At 48.8% G+C, this 16397-nt stretch overlaps 1 protein-coding gene across 1 annotated transcript; it reads right to left on the bottom strand.

Moving 5' to 3' along the window:
* Positions 1-580: 580 nt before the first annotated feature.
* Positions 581-11631, bottom strand: vrtn (vertebrae development associated). Its single transcript, XM_048537639.2, has 3 exons — positions 11519-11631; positions 10846-10919; positions 581-2756 (listed from the first exon to the last, which is right to left on the bottom strand). Exon 3 carries the CDS (start codon positions 2752-2754, stop codon positions 742-744), a length of 2013 nt encoding a protein of 670 aa, XP_048393596.2. The 5' UTR covers positions 2755-2756; positions 10846-10919; positions 11519-11631; the 3' UTR covers positions 581-741.
* Positions 11632-16397: the final 4766 nt, after the last annotated feature.

The raw sequence follows: 16397 nt of genomic DNA, 5'->3' as shown, positions 1-16397 counted from the left end.
CTATGTAACCATTGTGATTAAAAACACACCTAGTTCACTCATGTCTTTTTGGGAAGGAAATCTGCCATCCTTCCCTGCTCTGGACTACATGTGACTCCAATATCACTGTTGGCTTTGCTCTTCAATTAGGGATTTGCTGGCCTAGTGAGCCATTCTCACAACTCATGGGAAAACATTGCTAAAAAGGCCAATGACCTTTCACCAAAACTGGCCAATGACCTGAAACTGTTTAAAGCTATAGTTGGTGACCGATCGGGCCAAACTTTTCAAGTCAGCTGTACTTTGCATCAATATTGTTTCAACTGTTACGTGAATTAGTGTGCGCAATGGGATCTTTAATGAATTCGATCCTGGTTAGACAGCAGTCATTACCTGCCCCTTGTAGCCCTGCTATTACTTCGTGTGGGGAACTGGAGTTTCATGAAGGCCAGATTCACACTGTTCACTCTGCTATCTCTCAAACAAAATCATCCAACCACTGATCTCCATTAATCTTCAACACTTCACCAAAATTTCTCACATCATTTAGTAGAGTGTCCCATGAGGTAATAAGATACATCAGAAATTCAGCGAACATGCTACAGATCTTATTTGTCACGGTTTTGCTGTTCAAACAGTGAGGTTCTCTGGGATTCTGGTAGCTTTAAGGGGCAAAGGGAATCAGCGTCCCATTGGCATCAGTGGCCAACTGCGTCGTTGACTGTTCCACTCAATTGGCAGCCCGCCACTGACCTTTGGGTCTCAGCAATCCATCAGCATCATCCCGTTACTCAGAGCTCGCTTCCACATGTAATACGTCGAACGCGGTGTCAGGGGGAAATAGCTGTTGAACTCCCGGAATGTCGGGAAGTTCTTCGACACGTACCGGCGCTGAAGGAAAAGCTTGGCCTTGGCTTTGGACGCTGTGCTGTGTAAAGTTCCCACAACAAGTGGGTGCTTGACCTGCTCCCGCGGGGTTGGACCGTCCGAGACCGTCACTCCACCAGGACTCAAGGCTCCCTCCTCAGACTCCACCCGTGCCCATCGCATGCCCTCTCTGGGTCCAACTGAGACCCCCTCTTTGTGCAGGTCGCTGACCCTCATCTTGGTCCTCCTGGAGGCGGATGAGCTTCTCCACCACAGGAAGGTCAGGGCGGAGATGGCCGGGTACCTCACCCGGAAGGTCGACAGGGGGATCTGCCACATCTGCGCCCGTTTCTTGGCTTCCCCCGGCCTCGCCTTGTGCCGGAAGGGGGACCCGGCGGCGGCGTTCCCTCCAGAGCAGAGCGGGCCATTTCTGGCTCTGCCGCTCAGCGCCACCCTATCCGCAGTGCCGGACACAAGGCCAGGCGTGCCAAAGTCACGGTGGCGGACCCTGTGCAGCCCGGAATTGGCCAGGGTGCCGCTTGTGTCCACGTGGCTCATCGCCTCCCTCCTCCAATTGTAATAGCTGGACCTGGAGACCCAGGGGTAACTCTTCTTGAAGCTTTTGTAAGGGGGACACACGTTGAGGAGGACGCACTCCCTGAGGAAGCGTTTGGCCAGCTGCTTTGAAGGTGACCTCTGACCGTTGAATGGACCGGGGCTGCTGATGCAGGCCATCTCGGAGAGGTCCGTGGTCTCACTCTGCAAGGCGTTGGGCCGTGGAGACTCGCAGTCCTGCCCAAGGCCCATGCTCTGGTCCAACACCTGGCCCCGCGTGGGTTGGTGCCCACCTCCCGGCCTAGCGCCCGCCGTTAGCATTTCGTGCTTCCAGGCATAATAGGTGGAGCGGGAGATTTCGGGGAAGTGGCTTCGGAACTGCTGCAGAGGCAGGAAGTTACCACCAGCAAAGGCTTCCTGCAGGTAGTGCTTGGCTTCATAGCGAGTGGCCGCTTTCTGCCGACGCTCACGGGACTGCTTCTTCCAGCGGTAGAACGTACTCTTGGTGATGCTGTACTTCTCCCGGAGGACGGAGTAGGAGATATCTGGGTCCGCATTCAGAAGCTCCAGGGTCTTCAGGGGCAGCAGGCTCTCACCCGCCTCTTGGCCCCTCAGGTCCTGGGCAGCGACGACTGGCGCAAAATACTGGGGCTTGAAGACGGCCCGAGAGAGAGGCTCACCTGCCCACATGATGTGCAGCGTCTGCAGCTCCGCCCCTGGGGCGTGGCTCCGGGGACGAATCAGGCGGTTGAAGTACGGGCGGATCTTCAGGTTGCTCATGGGGTAGATGGAGTAAACGTTGCTCTGCAGGACCGACGCCAGGGCGTAGACGTGCCACATGTTGGCGAAGGTGCCCGGGAAGCAGGTCGCCTTGACATCGGCGTCAAAGATGGCCTCCAGGATGTCCAAGGGCAGGTTCATCTTCTCAGCCGATTCCTCAGTGCACAGGGAGTACCTGGCAGCCTGCAGCATCACCTTGGAGTCTATCATGCCCTTCAGGTAGTACTGCTTGTGGAGGACCATCTCCACCATTGTTCTCAGCTGCAGCTCTGTGCTCAGGCTGGTGTCCCCCTTCAACAGCATGCTGGCCGCCTCAAACAGGTGGTTCCCCTCCCCAACACAGGCCAATGGCACCATACCCGCTGGGGCATCCTCGGGGTAGAGAGCTCTAGCCTTGGCGTCCGGCTCAGTCTCTGGGGGGAGCGTTCTCCTGGACAGCAGGGGCACAGGCAAGCTTGACAGCAACTTCTCCACATCGACGGTCACAGCTCGGAGGAAATCAAACTCTGCACATTCAGTGGCTTCCTGCAGTCTACAATGTAAGGCTTCTATTAATTCACTCCTTTGAGGCATTCCTGTGGAAATAAAACAGAATTCTCATTGCAATGCCCAGCAAAATCTCTAGGAGGTGGTAGCGTGGTGTTAATGCCACTTGATTAGCAACCCAGAGGCTCAGACCAGAACGCCGAGGAAGGAAGACAAAAACTGCAGGAAAAACTTAACACGTCTGCAAGCACCTGTGGAGAAGAATGTTTCGGGTGTACTAAATTGGAACCGAAGTGTTAACTCTCTCTCTCTACAGATGTTGCCAGGCCTGCTGAATTTTTCCAGCAAGTTTTGTTTTAGTTATTGACTTCCACCATCATCAGTTCTTTGGAGTTTTGTTTTTGTTCAGTGTTCTAAGAACATGGGTTCAAATACTGCCGTAGCAGATGGGGAAATTTGAGTTCAACATATAGAAAAATAAACAATCTTGAATTAAAAAGGTAGTTTAATTGCAACCATTGTCAATTGTTGTAAAATCAACTCATCAGGTTCAATAATGTCCTTTAAGGAAGGAAATCTGCCATCCTCACCTGGTCTGGCCCATATGTGACTCTAGACCCACAGCAATGTGAGTTGACTCTGAAGTGCCCTCCGGGGCAATTAGGAAATGGCAATAAGTGCCAGCTAAGCCAGTGATGCCCACATCCAACTAATGAATTTTAGAAAAGGCAAAAGTTGAGTTTGATAAGCTGTCCTTCAATACATCTGGCCATGAGAATGGGTCACTGTTTATTGTATAATCCTGAGCTACAGCTGGAGTCCTTCCAGTTGAATAATTTGATTTTAAGTGACTCATTCCCTTCCAAAACTCTTCACTAGATTTCTCAGTCTGACCCTGAAGTTCATATCTAACTAAGAGTTAGGACTGCAGTAGGAAAAGTCAGTCTCTTGAGCCCACTCTGCCATTACATGAGATCATAGCTGACCTTACAGTGGCGTAGCTAACATTCCTATATATGCCTTTAACTCCACCTTTCAATTAAGGACCTTCCTACTTCTGCCTTAGAAATATTCACTGATCACAACGCTACCATTCTCTGAGAAGGGGAATTCCATAAATTCATGTCTCTCCGAAACAAATAATTTCACTTCATTGCCATCATAATGAGGACGCATCTTTTGAAAAACTATGTCCCCTAGTTATAGTCTCTCCTACAAGGAAAACCATCCTTTCAGAATCTAGCATGGGCATCACAGTGGCTCAGTGGTGAGGAACAAAAACAAAGTTGCTAGAAAAGCTCAGCAGGTCTGGAAGCATCTGTGAAGGAGAAAACAAGAGTTAACTTTTCAGGTGCAGTCACTCTGCCTTGGAACTCCCGAGTACAGAGCATTCAGCATCAGACAGTGGAAGGTTAGAAGGGATGGTGAATACCCCACAGCGGTGGTGGGGGGAATAGTGGTCAATGCTTAGCCCTGCTGCCTCACCATGCCAGGAGCTTGAGTTCTATACCACCCTCAGGCGACTGTCTGTGTGGAGTTTGCACATTCTCCCAGTGTGTGCATAGGATTCCACTGGGTGCTCCGGTTTCCTCCCACAATCCAAAGATGAGCAGGTTGGGTGGATTGGCCCTGCTAAATTGCCCATAGTATTCAGGGATGTGTAGATTAGGTGGGTTATAGGGGGGTTAGGTCTCAGTGGGATGCATTGAGGGTCGGTATGGATTCACCTCTCATTCTTCTAAACTCCTTTGTGTATAGGCACAACTGTTCAACTTTACCTCCCAAGGGAACCCCCTTCTTCCCGGGAATCAGTTGAGTGTTTTGCTCTCCACAAATGTTGCCAGAACTGCTGAATATCTTCAGCAAACTCTGGTTTTGTAGCTGTCGCATAAACCTTGTCTTAGATGCAATTAGGCCCTTTCTTGAAAGTACCCTGGTATGACGCAAAGGTTAAACAGGTTGGGACTCAAATGGAGTACAGAAGAATAAGAAACATTTATGTTTAAGAAATTTCTGAAGAAGGGTCGAGGCCCGAAACGTCAGCCTTCCTGCTCCTTTGATGCTGCTTGGCCTGCTGTGATCATCTAGCTCTACACCTTGTTATCTCAGATTTTCCAGCATCTGCAACCCAGATTACTCTGTGCATTAGGGCTCTGCTGTTTTCTCCATTCCGTAGGGGAGACCGTGATGTATTGCTAATATGACTTTACTGGTCATCCAGAGGCCTAGGCTAAAATACTTGGGACATGGATTCAAACATTGTGGGATTTGAGCTCAATTGTTAAACCTGGATTTGAAAACTAGCCTCAGTAATGGTGACCATGGAACAGTGAACCCGCCCGATTCACTAATGTTCATGAGGAGTGTTCCTGTAAAAAGGCCATCCCCTATTCCCAATTCCTTTGTCTCCGCCGCATCTGCTCCCCAGATGAGGCATTCCACTCCCGAACATCCCAGATGTCCTCTTTTTTCCAAGAACGCAACTTCCCCTCGACAGTGATCGAAAATACCCTCAACCGTGTCTCCCGCATCTCATCCCTCACACCCCCATCGCAAGAATAACCAAAACAGAATCCCCCTCATCCTCACATACCACCCCACCAACCTCCAAATCCAACGCATCATCCTCTGACATTTCCGACATCTGCAATCCGACCCCTCCACCAAAGACATTTTTCCCTCCCCACCCTTACGTGCTTTCCGGAGGGACTACTCTCTGCGTGACTTCCATGTCCGCTCCACACTCCCCTCCAGCCCCACCACCCCCGGCACTTGCCCCTGCAACCGAAGCAAGTGCTACACCTGACCCTGTACCTCCCCCCTCACTCCCATCCCACGCCCTAAGACTTTCCACATCAAGCAGATGTTCACCTGCACATCTGCTACTGTATCCACTGTTCCCGCTGTGTCCTCCTCTACATTGGGGAAACCAAGCGGAGGCTTGGGGACCACTTTGCGGAACACCTACACAACAAACAACTGCACCTCCCAGTCACGAACCATTTCAATTTCCCCCCTCCCCACTCTTCGGACGACATGTCCATCCTGGGCCTCCTGCAGTGCCACAATGATGCCACCCGAAAGCTGCAGGAACAGCATCTCATATTTCGCTTGGGAACCCTGCAGTCCAAGAGTATCAATGTGGACTTCACAAGCTTCAAAATCTCCCCTCCTCCAAGCGCATCCCAAAACCAGCCCAGCTAGTCCCTGCCTCCCTAACCATTCCTCCCACATCAAGCCCCACCCCCATCTCCTACCCACTAACCTCATCCAGCCTCCTTGACCTGTCTGTCCTCCCTGGAGCATCCTACCCAGACCACCGCCCTACCTTACGCCTGTAACCCAGCATTTCCCATGGCTAACCCACTTAGCCTGCACATCTCTGGACACTTTGTGCCATATTGGCATGACCAATCCACCCAACCTGTACATCTTTGGATATAAATGAGATCTCTTCATTCCGCTAATTCATTGCTCACTAGTTCAAGCATGTGGGTCACTCATGGAGGCTGACAGAGGAACTAACTATGGGTTTTCTTTCGGGGTTAGTTTGCTCTGAAAATTATATAGTTTTTAACATAAAACATCAATCAGCAGCACCATGTTGATTATCATTGTCTTTCTTTAAACTGATTAGCATTTGCAATTAATTAGAAAAAATTGCAGCTGAATTAAGAGCTGAAATGACTACAAAGAAAAAATGAAAATGAGATTCAATAATTTCAAAAAGGTCTTCATTCACTCACATTCATCCCATACATCCAGCCAGCCATGTGTGTTGTTAATGCAATGAAAAATTTGCCAGCAAGAAAAAACTTAAATCTTGAAAGGTATTTGACAGAAGAACATATTGCCTTTCCCAAAAGACTATTAAAACAGAAATTGCTGGAAAGGCTCAGCAGGTCTGGCAGCACCTGTGGAGAGAAATCAGAGTTGACATTTTGGGTTGAGTCATCCATCCTCAGAACAGACCCGAAATGTTAACTCTGATTTCTCTCCACAGGTGCTGCCAGACCTGCTGAGTTTTTCCAGCAACTTCTGTTTTTGCTCCTGATTTATAGCATCCGCAGTTCTTTCGGTTTTTATTATATCAGTTTATTTTTCTTACTCGTAAGAGTATTTGAGTAACAGCACTGCAGCTTTTCAGATATCATTCTTATAACTGACTATATGTTAAAAAAAGTCTTTCTTCTTGTTATTAAGTTTGCTGATTCTTGCATTAAACTGAGACCCAGCCCTGTCAGCTCTGATGATTTCACAGTCCTGTTCTGGATCACTATCTTTTCCAGGCTTTCACACTTCAACTGGAGAATGCTAGCTGATAGACATTGGGAGATAAGACCAAAGGCTGTGATGATACAGTCTGCTCATTCAAGCTCCTTTTTTATTAACACTCAGCAGTATGGCCAATGTACATTCTTTGTGAAGCCACTGACAACATATATAAAAAAAATTAGCAGCTTCCATTGGAGAGGATGACTCTACAGAGAAACAAAAGCATATCCTCTCTGTCCAAGGTTATACTTGAAGGCAGGTTGTTTGGGTGAGGCGTTAAGGCATGCAGTAGAGCACTCATGCAAAGTGCATCATCAATTTCAGCAGCGACAGGCTGAGGGAAAAAACCTTTCTGCAGATGTACAGAAATTAAAGCTGCCTGAAAATATAAAACTGCCTGGACTGGATACTGCAGCAGCTCAGCATATTATTTATTTAACCTCTGCATTTGGAGTAACAAACCCAAGCTGGACTAACCATGTGGAAGATTCTCTTCCATTCGGCACAGGGTTCTTCTGCTATAACTAAATGATGCCCATTATTTAAGGCCTAATCTAATACAAGTCCCGATACCAATACAGGCAGTGGCCTCCAGCAGTTTTGACAAAATCTAGTGCGTGGTTACAGGGCAATCACCTAGAAATGGGGCATTTAAAATTTGTAGTGCTGTTCATACACATCCTTTCAGCCCTGGAACAACATGCCAGCAGATTCTGGGTCCTGCTACATTCAAGCAGTGACAGTGCTTTATTCAGCAGATGTCCAGCTATGATGCCCCTCCAGTCGAATAGCATCAAGAATAGGCTGGGGCTACTTTAGGATTGTTAGAGGTATAGGGGTGACCTTGAAGGGTGATTAGCCAAGGTCTTTTCCCCAGGGTAGCGGAAACCAGAGGGCATAGGTTTAAGATGAGAGCAGTAAGATTTAAAAGGGACCTAAGGGTAACTTTTTCCTCGCGGAGGGTGGTGCACCAAGTGGTGGAGGCTGGTACAATTACAATATTTAAAAGACATCTGGATGGGTATATGAATAGAAAGTGTTTAGAGGAATATCGGTCAAATGCTAATAGGACTAGATTAATTTAGGATGGCTGGTCAGCAAGATAAGTTGGACCAAAGGGTCTGTTTCCATTCACTCTATGACTCAACAGCCCAGATCCCTGCCACTTCTGTGCTATTCTCTGTAAACCCAAATTATCATCACCCCATAACTGCCTGATGTCAAAAATCACACCACACCAGGTTACAGTCAAACAGGTTTATTTGAAGACACAAGCGTTCAGAGTCTTACACGTTCTTCAGGAGTCAGAACATAGAACATAGAACATTACAGCACAGTACAGGCCTTTCGGCCCTCAATGTTGTGCCGACCTGTCATACCGATCTCAAGCCCATCTAACCTACACTATTCCATGTACGGCCATATGCTTGTCCAATGACAACTTAAATGTACCTAAAGTTGACAAATCTACTACCGTTGCAGACAAAGCGTTCCGTTCCCTTACTACTCTGAGTAAAAAAACTACCTCTCACATCTGTCCTATATCTTTCACCCCTCAATTTAAAGCTATGCCCCCTCGTGCTCGCCGTCACCATCCTAGGAAAAAGGCTCTCCCTATCCACCCTATCTAACCCTCTGATTATTTTATATGTCTCAATTAAGTCACCTCTCAACCTTCTTCTCTCTAATGAAAACAGCCTCAAGTCCCTCAGCCCTTCCGCATAAGACCTTCCCTCCATACCAGGCAACATCCTAGTAAATCTCCTCTGCAACTTTTCCAAAGCTTCCACATGCTTCTTATAATGCGGTGACCAGAACTGTACGCAATACTCCAAGTGCGGCCGCACCAGAGTTTTGTGCAGCTTCACCATAACCTCTTGGTTCCAGAACTCGATCCCTCTATTAATAAAAGCTAAAACACTGTACGCCTTCTTAACAACCCTGTCAACCTGGGTGGCAACTTTCAAGGATCTGTGTACATGGACACCGAGATCTCTCTGCTCATCTACACTGCTAAGAATCTTACCATTAGCCCTGTACTTTGCCTTCTGGTTACTCCTACCAAAGTGCATCACCTCACACTTGTCTGCATTAAACTCCATTTGCCACTTCTCAGCCCAGCTCTGCAGCTTATCTAAGTCTCTCTGCAACCTACAGCATCCTTCGTCACTATCCACAACTCCACCAACCTTAGTGTCGTCTGCAAATTTACTAAGCCATCCTTCTACGCCCTCATCCAGGTCATTTACAAAAATGACAAACAGCAGTGGACCCAACGCCAACCCTTGCGGTACACCACTAGGAACTGGTCTCCAGGATGAACATTTCCCATCAACTACCACCCTCTGTCTTCTTTCAGCAAGCCAATTTCCGATCCAAACTGCTATATCTCCCACAATTCCATTCCTCCACATTTTGTACAATAGCCTACTGTGGGGAAGCTTATCGAACGCCTTGCTGAAATCCATATACACCACATCAACCGGTTTACTCTCATCGACCTGTTTGGTCACCTTCTCAAAGAACTCAGAAACGTTTGTGAGGCACGACCTTCCCTTCACAAAACCGTGCTGACTATCCCTAATCAATTTATTCTTTTCTAGATGATTATAAATCCTATCCCTTATAACCTTTTCCAACACTTTACCAACAACTGAGGTAAGGCTCACTGGTCTATAATTACCAGGGTTGTCTCTACTCCCCTTCTTGAACAGGGGAACCACATTTGCTATCCTCCAGTCATCTGACACTATTCCTGTAGACAATGACGAGTTAAAGATCAATGCCAAAGGCTCGGCAATCTAAAGACTCCGAAAGCTTACAATTTCAAATAAGCTTGTTGGACCATAACCGGTGCAGAGTGATTTTTGCCCTTGTCCAGCCCAGTCCAACACCTCCACATCACAACTGCCCAATGCCACTGGCTGGCCATATCTCAAAAAAGAGCAAAATACCAAAGTGGAAGTGCTTCAAGAGCTAAATTCTGAAAGAGAATGAGACTCAATAGCTTGGCTAAAGGGAGGGGTGGGAAGAGAGGGAACAGCTGGAGAGGCTGAGACTTTTAGGAAAGGCATTGCAGAGTTGAAGCCCAATTGCCCATGTGCGAGGCAATGGAAGTGGAGGGTGTGCAAAGAGATCAGAGGGTCCCTGAAGGGTTGTGGGGCCACAGAGGCAAGGCACTGAAGGGGGAATTTTGAAATCAAGACCTTGATGGAAGAGCACACACTTCTAAAAATATGTTTGTTAACATCTGGAATATCAGCGACCCTCAGCTCAGGCACGCCTGCGCTGAGGCCTACACAGATCTCGGTGTCTTCAAGGAATCTCTTCCCTGATCTGATCCACATTCAGATCACTTTTCCCAACTGCTGCTGGTTCAGAAATATCCTTGGATACCACCCACCAATAAATCTGTGTGGGGGCTTCCCAAGTCAATCTGCTGTCTCCACCATGGTGGGGTAGTGGCGCGGGGTGGGGGTGGTGTCGGAGGTTTCTCAGTGGCTCTGTGGTCAGCACTGCCGCCTCACAGCACTGTCACCCAGGTTCGATCCCAGCCTTTGGGAACAGCGAGGAGTTTGCACATCCTCCCCACGTCTTTATAAATTTCTTCCAAGAGCTCCAGTTTCCTCCCCCACTCCAACGATGTGCAGGTTGCGTGTTCCAGTCGTAGTAAATGCAGGGTCGCAGAGGTTGGGTGGGATACTGTTTGGAGGCCCGTGAGAACTCGACGGGCCGAATGGCCTGCTTCCCCACTGTGGGGATTCTAGACTAAGGGAGTTTTTTCAAACTGTCTCTGGGTTTAATTCTCCTGAGGAGCTGAAGCAAGACACAGGATTTGCGTTTGCATTTTTATTTACAAGCAGTGGAAAACTTACAAAAATGTGGGAATGTGTTGGTACTCACGGAATTAGCTGCACCGTCCCCACAGACTTGTTTCTCTCTCTCTCCCTCTCCCTTCTTTCGTCTTCTCCCCCAGTCTCAAAGTTCCGGAAACGTTAAAAAGGGTTAAACCATAAACACAAATGTGCAATTCGTTAGAATCCCAGCACAAATCAGAATATCGTTTGGTTGGAAACTTCCAGACAGCGATTGGGTAACTCAAATAGTGCACGGTGCATTTGGTTTTAAATATACAGCCGATCTATGCAGTTACTTTTTTTTCTGCTCCTCCCAAAAAAAAGACAGCGAAGCTGGGAACTGAAAGTAATGCTAACCCACTCTGGGAGAATGAAGAAATACTACAATTGATGAATGAAAAGGAACCTATTCAGTTTCCCAGGCACATGCACAGCGCAGGGCCTGATCTGTCTGTTTTAGAAAGACAACCCTATTCTTAAATTAAAACATTCCAAAGACACAGGCACATTTCTTTCGAGATTCCGGAAAACAAGGGAACCGTATATAATGTTTTTAACGAATTCGCAGGCAAGTGTTTACCAAACACTCCACATTTTCCCCTCTTTTGTTCAATAAAAAAGTTTAAACAGACGCATTCCCATCAAACCAAAACACTTTACCATTGTTGATTCTCTGACCGTGGTCTTCAACAATAAAGCAAGTAAATAATGATACTCACCCCAGATGAATCAACTCCCAGATCAACTTTAAAGAGGATTCGGTTGTTAAAGTCTTGTGCTGGCCCTCTCTGTCTCTTCTGGCTGTTTGTAAGTTTGTTTTCTGACCCTCGTCAGTACCAAATTGAGACTGAGTGAAGAGTCCCAAATCTGGAGCTTACCAGTTTAATGAGGGAATGAGAAACGGATCAGAGCTGTGTCAAACCCCACCCCCACGAGGATGTAGTCACTCTATTCCCCCCACCCCCCTTTCTGTCCTTGGGATGAAAGGATTCCTCAGTCCGATGATAGGTCAATTCCAATGGTAGGTGATAATGAGGATTGTCACTGATGCACTAGTCAGCCACGGATCCAAGTGCTTTCCACTGGCCCTGTTCCAGGATTATGCAAGGCTTCTTCATTAGCCTGGGGAGGGGGCTAGAGAGGGCTGTTGGTACCTGCACCATACCATTCAAGAAAAACCATGTCCCACATTTGTTGGGAAGGAAGCATACCATCTATCAAGTGGTCAGACTGTCAGATCTATCAGTCATTCTGAGTGTCTGTTAAATTTGTTCGTGGTGCTCTGCTCAGGCCAGCATTTATTATCTATCCTTAATAGCCCCCTGATCTGAGTGACTTCATACAATAGAATAAAAGCCCTACACTGTGGACATAGGCCATTCAGCCCAACAAGTGCCCACTAACTATCCAAAGAACATCCCAGCCAGACTCACTACACCCTCCCCCAACCTATCCCTGCAACACCCATGGCTAATCCACTTCTCCTACACATTTGTGAACACTACAGGCAATTTAACATGGATAGTCCACCTAACCTGCACACCTCTGGACTGTGGGAGGAAATCCACACAGGAACAGGTAGAATGTGCAACTGGATCAGAGAATTACCTGAGGCTGGAGTTGAACCCAGATCCCTGGTGCGGTGAGGCAGCAGTGCTAACCACCGAGCCACTGTCCCATCCCTTAGCTGCCTTACTTTAAAGTTGTACCTGCCAGTGAAGCAGTGCAGTGAAGATCCATTACCCACTCACCTCGGATAATGGGATTTTCATTGAATCCCTACAGAATGGAAGCAGGCTATTTGGCCCATTGAGCCCATACTGACTCCCCAAAAAGCACTCCACTCATACACACTACAGCTCCATCCTATCCCTGTAACCCTGTGTTTCCTACTGTTAATCCAACTAACACTAATCTTTGAACTGTGGGAGGAAACTGGAGTACAGAGAGGAAACTAACATAGACATGCAAACTCTACAAGGACAGTTGCCCGAGGCTGGAATCAAACTTCAATCAATCTCAGAGCCACCGTGTAGCCCATTAAGCCTGCACAGACCCTCTAAACAGCATCCCTCCCAGTGCTGCCGCCTACCCTATCCCTGTAACCCCACATTTCCCATGCTGCACATTCCTGGACACTACACACACACACACACACACACACACACACACACACACACACACACACCTGGAATCGAATAGAGACACAATGTCACCCTTGACCTGGACTCACACATAGGCCAGGCCAAGTTAACACAGCAGATTTCCTTCCCTAAAGGACATTAGTGAACTTGATGAGCGTGGGTTTTAGGACAATCGACAGTAATTACCAGGCTGCTAATGCATTGCTCAGAGGGCCGGAGGTAAGTAAAAGGTCCACAGTCATACCGTGTGCATCTTGCCATCTATCCCAAGCAGCAGGATGTGGGTGAGTGGGATCAGAGGAGGGCATTCTCAGCGTCTGCGGCAATGCACCATGTTGTGATCTGTGTTGCAAGCAGACCGATGATAGAATCATATCCTCCAAAGGGGTCAGGAGATGCAGGGAATCCTCTGCTCAACCCCACTGACTCTGCTGTTTTCTAGTGTGTACCCCCTTACACTGCAGAGAGAGACTGAGTGGGGAATGTCAGTGAGCGTGTATGATTAACTACAGTTGGCTGTGTGGCCGTTATCACTGGAATGTGTGTGAGGTTGGCATTGAGCATCTGAATGCATGTCCTGAGTCCAGAGTGTCAGGGAATACTGATAGCTGAATGATGAGGGACGTAGGGCACGGACCAGCCTGGTGGAGGCAAAGAGATATCCTTTAAAGATTTATTCACTGACCCTGATCACCCAGGTGAGTTCATCGAACTATTTCCAGCTCTGTTACCTGCTCTTTGGTGCTAGCTCCTTCATTGATCTCCCAGACCGCTCGCTCCCATTTGATTTGGAAAGAGTTAGGTGATGATGGCCCATGACTTAAATATGCCCTTTCTCATCCTTACCTCCTTCATGACTATGCTGTCCCTGTCCTCAGATACAGAAGCGTTACAAATTCAAATGCAATAAGGTCCAGAAAATGCTGACAAGTGGCAAGTAATGTTCATGCCACACAAATGCCAGGCAACACTATCTCCACTAAGATCGAATCAAACCACCACTTCTTGATGTTCAATGGCATTACCATTCCTGAATCTGCCACTATTAACGTCCCAGGGTTACAATTGACCAGAAATTAAACTGGACTCACCACAGAAGTACAAAGGCTACAGGAGAAGGTCAGAGGCTAGGAATACTGCAGCGAATAACTCACTTCCTGACTCTCCAAAGCCTGTCAACATCTACAAGGCACGAGTCAGGAGTGTGATGGAATACTCCCCACTTGCCTGGATGGGTACAGCCCCAGCAACACTCAAGAAGCTTGACGTCATGAAGGACAAAGCTGCCCGTTTAATTGGCATCACATCTACAAACACTCATTGCCTCCACCACCGACACTCAGTGCCCATGGCCATCCACTTTGTCTGTAGGAAGTGGGAGGAATCGAAAGAGAAGTTGTTGAGGGTGAGGACGAGTTCGGCGGACCTCATCACCTCAGGGGACCTCCCACCCACAGCCTCCAACCTCATTGTTCCCCAACCCCACACGGCCCGTTTCTATCTCCTTCCCAAAATCCACAAACCCGCCTGCCCTGGTCGACCCATTGTCTCAGCCTGTTCCTGCCCCACTGAACTCATCTCCACCTATCTGGACTCCATTTTCTCCCCTTTGGCCCAGGAACTCCCTACCTACGCCCGTGACACCACCCATGCCCTCCACCTCCTCCAGAACTTCCAATTCGCTGGCCCCCAACAGCTCATTTTTACCATAGGCATCCAGTCCCTATACACTTGTATTCCTCATGCAGATGGCCTCAAGGCCCTCCGCTTCTTCCTGTCCCGCAGGCCCGACCAGTCCCCCTCCACCGACACCCTCATCAGCCAAGCCAAACTCGTCCTCACCCTCAACAACTTCTCTTTCGATTCCTCCCACTTCCTACAGACAAAGGGGGTGGCCATGGGCACCCGCATGGGCCCAAGCTATGCCTGCCTCTTTGTAGGTTACGTGGAACAGTCCCTCTTCCACTCCTAAACAGGCCCCAAACCCCACCTCTTCCTCCATTACATTGATGACTGCATCGGCGCCGCCTCTTGCTCCCCAGAGGAGCTCGAACAGTTCATCCACTTCACCAACGCCTTCCACCCCAACCTCATGTTCACCTGGGCCATCTCCAACACATCCCTCACCTTCCTGGACTTCTCAGTCTCCATCTCAGGTAACCAGCAGGAAACTGATGTCCTTTTGAAGCCCACAGACTCCCACAGCTACCTAGAATACACCTCCTCCCACCCACCGCCCTGCAAAAATTCCATCCCCTATTCCCAATTCCTCCACTTCCGCCACATCTGCTCCCAGGATGAGGCATTCCACTCCCGCGCATCCCAGATTTCCACGTTCTTCAAGGACCGCAACTTGCCCCCTGCAGTGGTCGAGAACGCCCTCAACCGCGTCTCCCGCAACACATCCCACACACCCCGCCCCCGCCACAACCGCCCCAAGAGGATCCCCCTCGTTCTCACATACCACCCCACCAACCTCCGGATACAACACATCATCCTCCGACATTTCCACCATCTACAATCCGACCCCACCACCCAAGACATTTTTCCATCCCCACCCTTGTCTGCCTTCTGGAGAGACCACTCTCTCCGTGACTCCCTTGTTCGCTCCACACTGCCCTCCAACCCCACCACACCCGGCACCTTCCCCTGCAACCGCAGGAAGTGCTACACTTGCCCCCACACCACCTCCCTCACCCCCATCCCAGGTCCCAAGATGACCTTCCATATTAAGCAGATGTTCACCTGAACATCTGCCAATGTGGTATACTGTATCCATTGTACCCAGTGTGGCTTCCTCTACATTAGGCTTGGGGACCGCTTTGCAGAACACATCCGCTCGGTTCGCAGTAAACAACTGCACCTCCCAGTCGCGAACCATTTCCACTCCCCCTCCCATTCCTCAGATGACATGTGCATCATGGGCCTCCTGCAGTGCCACAATGATGCCACCCGAAGGTTGCAAGAACAGCAACTCATATTCCGCTTGGGAACCCTGCAGCCCAATGGTATCAATGTGGACTTCACAAGCTTCAAAATCTCCCCTCCCCCCACTGCATCCCAAAACCATAGGCATCCAGTCCCTATACACTTGTATTCCTCATGCAGATGGCCTCAAGGCCCTCCGCTTCTTCCTGTCCCGCAGGCCCGACCAGTCCCCCTCCACCGACACCCTCATCAGCCAAGCCAAACTCGTCCTCACCCTCAACAACTTCTCTTTCGATTCCTCCCACTTCCTACAGACAAAGGGGGTGGCCATGGGCACCCGCATGGGCCCAAGCTATGCCTGCCTCTTTGTAGGTTACGCCTGTCTCTGCTTCCCTAACCTGTTCTTCCTCTCACCCATCCCTTCTTCTCACGTCAAGCCACACCTCCATCTCCTACCTACTAACCTCATCCCACCTCCTTGACCTGTCAGTCTTCCCTGGACTGACCTATCCCCTCCCTACCTCCC

Source organism: Stegostoma tigrinum, chromosome 10, assembly GCF_030684315.1.
Source record: "Stegostoma tigrinum isolate sSteTig4 chromosome 10, sSteTig4.hap1, whole genome shotgun sequence".
Classification (NCBI taxonomy): domain Eukaryota; kingdom Metazoa; phylum Chordata; class Chondrichthyes; order Orectolobiformes; family Stegostomatidae; genus Stegostoma; species Stegostoma tigrinum.
The sequence above is the reverse complement of the archived record's forward strand: the minus strand, read 5'-3'. Positions and strand labels throughout refer to the sequence as shown.

Coding starts and splice junctions, on each gene's coding strand:
- vrtn (XM_048537639.2), bottom strand. CDS start 2,754: ATGCCTCAAAGGAGTGAATTAATAGAAGCCTTACATTGTAGACTGCAG.